This window comes from Elephantulus edwardii, unplaced genomic scaffold (genome assembly GCF_000299155.1).
Source record: "Elephantulus edwardii isolate Elephantulus edwardi_28Jun2011 unplaced genomic scaffold, EleEdw1.0 scaffold00765, whole genome shotgun sequence".
In the NCBI taxonomy this organism is placed as follows: domain Eukaryota; kingdom Metazoa; phylum Chordata; class Mammalia; order Macroscelidea; family Macroscelididae; genus Elephantulus; species Elephantulus edwardii.
The window spans coordinates 1-6,515 of NW_006400515.1; the positions used below are offsets into that span (position 1 = coordinate 1).

Below are 6,515 nucleotides of genomic sequence, written 5' to 3' on the forward strand. Positions count from 1 at the left end.
AAACAAGGAACTCATGCAATATTATTCAAAATGGGTGACCCTGGAGGACATTATGCTGAATGAAATATCTCAGTCACAAAAGGACAAATACTGTATGGTGCCACTGTTGTAGAACGGGACTGACATCAGGGTTGCGGTAAGACTGAGAAAAACTGGATAAATTATGTATACTGCATTGAAACAGAGGAGGGAGAGAACCATTTAAAAGCAATATATGCTAGGGTATTATGGTTATCACAAGAGGCCAGAATTAAGGTTGCATAGTGGAGTGTACTTGGGGCGATGGGGTGTGTGTGTGGGAAGGATTGTATACCAATGAAAGAATTTTTCTTTTACTTTTCAAAGAGAGGAGCGAACTGGGGGGAGGGGTGGGCAGGGAGAAAAACGCAACAATGAATGAATGGAAATTCAAAATCTCTGTAAATGTTCATTAAAATTAATAAAATAAAATAAAAAAAGAATCAGTTCACCACTGTAAAGTCATGATGTCTAGCAATAGGTGGTCTCTAGATAATCCTCATGAAGTAGGGACATTGGTGTCTTTGTTGGCCCAGGGGACAGCTGAGTCACCAATTGAGTGAGCCAGAGAGAGCCATGTGTCACAAACAGAGAATATCCACGTCAGAAACCAACTACCAGCTGACACATGGTGACCCCACGTGTGACAGAGAAGAATTGTGTCCCATCAGCTTTTTGATGCTGAGTTTTTCTGGAGAAGTTCACCGGACCTTTTTTCTGAGGTGCTTCATTCAGTTAATGCTGTTTGCAACCCAAGGGCTCAGATAAAGAAAAGTATGTTTTAGGTTTCTTATATTAACTCACGCAAATTATACCTCTGTTTGCAAGGTTGTGTGGGAGTTTGGAGGCTGGCTAGTGGTAAGTGTGTCCAGAGAGACAACACTAGACTAGTACTATGATCCCTGGATACTTTTTTGGCTGCATTGTATTTGTGTGGATAGCAAGATCTGAATGCAAAACACAGATACTCCCACCAGACACAGACGAAAACTATGCACACATTGTATAGCACCCAAAAGAAAAATATTTCACAGCCATTCTGCGCATTGATGCTGACGCTGAGAAGCCTGTAGGACTGGATTGAACTGCCTCATCGACTTTCCAAGGCTGCAATCTTCACACAAACAGGCTGCCACCTCCTTTTTTTTTCCTGTTAAGTAGTTGGTAGCTTTGAACGGCAAACCTTTTTGATTAGTGACTGACACCTGACCACTGTCCCACCAGGGTCCTAAGCAGAATACATGCACTCACTCACTGCCATTGAATCGAAACTGACTCATAGCTGACCCCTCCAGCAGGTTTTCAGAGGCTGTAAATGGCATAAGAGGAGAGTGCCCATCTTTCTATTGTAGATCAGCTGGTGAATTTGAACCACTCATCTTAGGGTTGGCAGCGCAGCTCCTTAACCCACTAGGCCAGCAGAGTTCCCACTAGGGAGTGTTTTTTATAGGCCCTTGTAGCACACAGGAGGTCAGCCTGCAGCTTTGCAGGGTTTACGCTACCACAAACTGCTCTTTGGTAAGCCTCTGCTTCTGGTGTTTCCACCCCACGCACCAGGACAGGGGGAAAAAGGGCTCCCTCAGGCATGGCCAGAGGGCAGCTCTTGCATTCACAGCAGCTGGAATATGAGAGAGATTTGTGGAAATACAAGGAATACATTTCTGATGTAATGATACCTGCTGCATAATTAAATAATAACAGAAAAATCCATGCCAAGTTCAGTGCTTAATGGGGAATAGTTAAGTCAATAATGATAAATTATTATCATTTACACACCTGTGAAAACCAGTTACTGCTCTAACTTGTAAATTTATGATTTGATATTTTTGTTTACAATTCATGTGACTCATTTCACTGCTTCTGGGAGTGTAAGTTAGAAAGAGAACGTGACAGTTTGTAGATTGGAAATGTGACCCAGCAATGGCACTACCAAGAAACATACCGGTGGACAGAGGTCTAAATAGAGGGTGTTCACTCCAGCACCGTTTGTACTGGGAAATACTGGAGAGAATCCAAATTTCTGTCAACTGAATACTAGAGAAATGCAGTAATGTGCATGTACACAGCTATATAAAGGACAGCTGTGGGAAGGACAGGAATTTGACCCTGTGGTCTGTATGGAGAGTTGACAGTGAACTTAAAAGACACACAACATCCAAGATCCTGTCTTAAGAGGAGAGGAAAGTAACACCAAATGTATGGCATCGTTCATGGCCCCTTGCCCCCCACCCCATGTAACAATTTCAGTTCATTGCTCTTGAACATATATATGTGTTAACAAATGCATAAGAAAAAACTTGCAAATGCATCAGCAGTCATCTGTGGTTTTCAGAGGAAGGGGACTGAAAAGAACTTCCACTTTCTGAGAACTCTGCAGCCTGTGAGGTTAATTTTTAAAATAATACCATATGTTTTAGATCAAAACGAGAGAATTAGTTTCTCCTTTAAGACATTTTGGTACAAATTGTTGGATGTCGCTAGTTAGTTTTTCCATAGTGCAGCATTCTTTTTTTATTATTATTATTTTATACTGGTTTGCGTACAAAGTTTATATACATTGTTTTTCACACCAGATCTTTCCGTTTCTTTTACCCACCCCACCCTCCTCTTACCAATCAAATTGTGTGACCCTATGATTAACCCCCTGGCCATCCTCACCCCTCTGCTCCCACCCTCCCCACCTTAAATCCTCATACCCATTTTACTAGTTATCTTTCTATTTTTACAATAATGGTTTTATACAGTATTTGTCCTTAAGGGACTGAGTTAGTTCACTTAGTATAATGCTCTCCAGTCCCTTGCATGTTAGGTAGTAATTTACAAAATTATTGCTCCTGCATGCTGCGTAGTATTTCATCTTGTTTGTTGATTGCCTTCGAGTTGAGCACGACTCATAGTGAAAGGGCCTAAAGCCCCTCTACAACTATCGACATTGATCAAAGTTCATAGAGTTTCCAGAGGCATGTTGTTTAGGAAGTGGATAACACTCCTGCTTCCAAATTTCATCTTGTGAATGTACCAAAATTTCTCAATCCATTCGGTTGTGGTTGGACATTTGGGCTGTTTCCATGTTCTTGCCGTGGTGAATAAGGCTCTATGAACATTAATGTACAAATCTCTATTTTTGTCTAATTTTTCATTTTCTTGGGGTGTATTTCAAACAGTGGAATAGCTGGGTCATATGGAATTTCTGTGTTCAGCTTTTTTTAGGGAAATGCCAAATGCATGCAGCATTCTTGTTACTTGTATTCTCCTTGTTTAGTCTCCGTGGAGATGTCTTCCTCTCCCCGCCTGGCCTTCTCATCTTGGGTAACTTGACAGTCTGCTCTTGTGTAGTTCATCTTCAAGGGAGCTTATTATAGGTGACATTGCTGCTTTTTAGATCAGCCAGTCTGTTCTTTGACTGAAAGGTGACTTAACAGAAATTACTTCAGTTCCAAGCTCACAGGGTATCTATGGATGTTATAGTCTCTTCTGTTAATCTCTGCTGGTCCAGGAGATGTGACCTCTTCTTCTTAGGAATTTGAGCTTTATTTTGCATTTTTCTCCCATGGTGTTCCAGATCCTATCTTGTGTCCCTTCTCAGAAGGGTTGGCAGTGGTAGCTTGGCACCATCAAGGGCCTCTGTTCCCTGGTTTGAAGAGGTCGTGGTCCATGTGAGCTCATAGCTCTGTGGACCAGTATCTCCTTTGAGCCTTTGATTTTCTTCATTCTCTTTGGCTCCATATGCATAGATGGTGTATCCCAGGTGGCCACTCACAAGCTTTTAAGATCTCAGATGCTACTTAGCAAACCAGCATGTCAGACATTGTCCTTGTGAACTATGTTATGCCAATCGACTAAGCTGTCCCCTGAGACTGTTTATCTTGGGAAAAGTACAGCCAGAGTGCTTGTTGGAGGCAAAGATGACGAAGTTCTGTCTCTCATACTTTGAACATGTTGCTAGGAGAGGTGATTCCTTGAAGAGAGACATCATGCTTGGAAAGATGGAGGGTCAGCAAATAAGAAGAAGACGACCCCCAATGAAATGGATAGATACAGTGGCTGCAGCAGTGGGCTCAAGTGTGTCAGAGTTGATGAGAATGGCACAGGATAGTTCCGGATTCAGGTCTGTAGTTCATAGGGTCACCATGAGTCGTACTCAGTGTCACCTAACAACAACAGTGACTAATGAGAGAACTCCAGTGGCCTTGTGATAAGGCACTGAACTGCCATCCTGAAGGCATGCAGTTCAAACCCACTAGGTGCTCCACAGGAGAAAGCTGGACAATATCCAGTGTGATTTACTGCCTCTGAAAACCTGCTGGAGAGTCAGTTATGAGTCTGTTCCAACTCAGGGGTACATAATAACAAGGTTTAGAAATGATGATAGTTATAGAACAGAGTTATGTACAGAAATGATGTTAGTCATAGAACAGAGTTTAGGTCTTTTGTGCAGGACTTACTCTCAGTTGTATTCGACTTGACGACACTTAACCACTGCTAAGTGAAACTGGTGCTGTTATATCTGGAGGAACACTCTTCCACTTTGCACATCACTCTTTGTCAATGTGCTGCATGAGGTAACCTGGGTTGCTGTAATGCTGAACCTTGCACCATTGCAGTATCAATACCAGAATGGCTTCCCAGTGTAGACAGTGTTTGGTGGAGCTCCCAGTTGTAAAACAGGTTGGGAAGCAAGAGTGGCATCCACTTCCTAAACCACATGCCTCTGGAAACTCTATGATCTTGGAGAAATGATGATAGTTATGGAAAGGCATTAGGTCTTTTGTTCTTAGAGTCACTATGAGTCACGCTCGACTTGACAACACTCAACAACAACAAATAGAGAAGCCCTGGTAGCATAGTGCATAACTACTAGACGGCTAACAGAAAGATTGGCAGTTTGAATCTACCAGATGTTCTAGGGGAGAAGGATATGCAGATATCTCAGTGAGGATACGTGGACTCAGAAACCTGATGGGCGATTACTCTGAGCTGCCTTAACAGCGGTATGGATTTGGATGATAAGGAACCCTGGTGGCACAGTGGTTAATCATTTGACTGCTCACTGAAAGGTTGGCAGATCGATCCAACCAGCCACTCCGTGGAGGATGTGACAGCCTACTTCTGTAAAGATTGCAGCATAGAAAACCCCAAGACACAGTTCCTTCTCTGTCCTGTGTAGGGTCTCTGTGAGTCAAAATTCACTCAGTGCATTACAATGAAAGAGTTTTTCTTTTCAAGGAGAAGAGTGATTTGGGGGAAGGGGGTGGACAGGGAGAAAAGTGCAACAGTGAATGACTGGAAATCCTGTCTCTGTAAACTTTCATTAAAATTAATAAATAATTTTTTTTAAAAACCCAAAAGAAATTCACTCAGTGGCAGTAGGTTTGGATTCGAAACAGTTAATGATGACGGTCCTCTACACGCGCCTGAATTAGTCACCTGAATGGCCAATTTGATGATGTGCTTTCAATTTTTACAATAAGTAAATCATACTTTTGGAACCATAAGGAAAGAAAATTAAAAATCACTAAATAAAGTGCAAAGTCCCATTGACCTACTCTTCTGAAAGGAATAAGTTACATTTATAACATAACCTCATTTTATAAAGTTACATAGAAAAGATCTGGAAAATAGCTAGACCAAGGTGTTGACCCCACTACATGTCAGTTTATATACTGTGGTGGTTTGAAGGTTGCGAGGATGGTAGAAGCTGGTTCACCAGTATTTTAAATACAGGATCATTCATCCAGGACAGATTTCAACAACACTTCCATACTACAGTGAGTAGGAAGTAAGTCCTGGTGATGTTCTTCTGAATTAGCCAATTGAAACCGTGTGCATTCCTGTAGAATATTGTGTGAATTGTGCTGGAGGTGAAATCCTTAAATTAGAAAGCAACATTTCTTAAGCTGAAGGAACTGAAGAACAAATTCAAACTTTGAGTTGTAATACTTAAGGATGCTTAAGTGGGCAGAATATTGAATGACCCGGGAAGCATCAGAAGAAGATAGAAGGCTTTTTTCCTCAGTTGCCACTATGGTGCTCCATTTTTCCAAGGAAGCTAAGGCCACTTTGGGGTGAGGCCCTCACTTCATCCAGCGACTAACACCGTAAGCCTAGCAACACTGCACCACGGCCTGTGTCTAAGAGTTCACCTGCATCTCTACTCAGCCCGCATCCTTCACAACAGTGGGGTGACTGTCACGGAAGATAAAATCAATGCCCTCATTAAGGCAGCCGATGTCAACGTTGAACCTTTCTGGCCTGGCCCTTTTGCAGAGGCCCTGGCAGATGTCAACATTGGGAGCCTCATCTGCAATGTGGGTGCTGGTGGACCTGCCCCAGTGGCTGGGGCTGCACTGCCTGGAGGATCTGACCTCCTCCACTGCCTGCTTTTCCCGCAGAGGAGAAAAAAGTGGAAACAAAGAAAGAAGAGTCTGAAGAGTCAGATAATGATGATATGGGATTTGGTCTTTATGACTAAACTCCTTTTGTAACATGTTCAAGAA

The 6,515-nt window shown here is 42.4% G+C and overlaps 1 protein-coding gene across 1 annotated transcript in view; it reads left to right on the top strand.

Moving 5' to 3' along the window:
• Window positions 1–6,177: 6,177 nt before the first annotated feature.
• LOC102863508 (eukaryotic elongation factor 2 kinase-like) overlaps window positions 6,178–6,515 on the top strand; it is a gene marked incomplete at both ends in the record, with an annotated part of 18,994 nt that continues 18,656 nt past the window's right edge. The window contains one exon of the mRNA XM_006903421.1: window positions 6,178–6,326. Coding sequence (XP_006903483.1) covers window positions 6,178–6,326 — 149 coding nt within the window. The remainder of the gene's footprint in view (window positions 6,327–6,515) is intronic.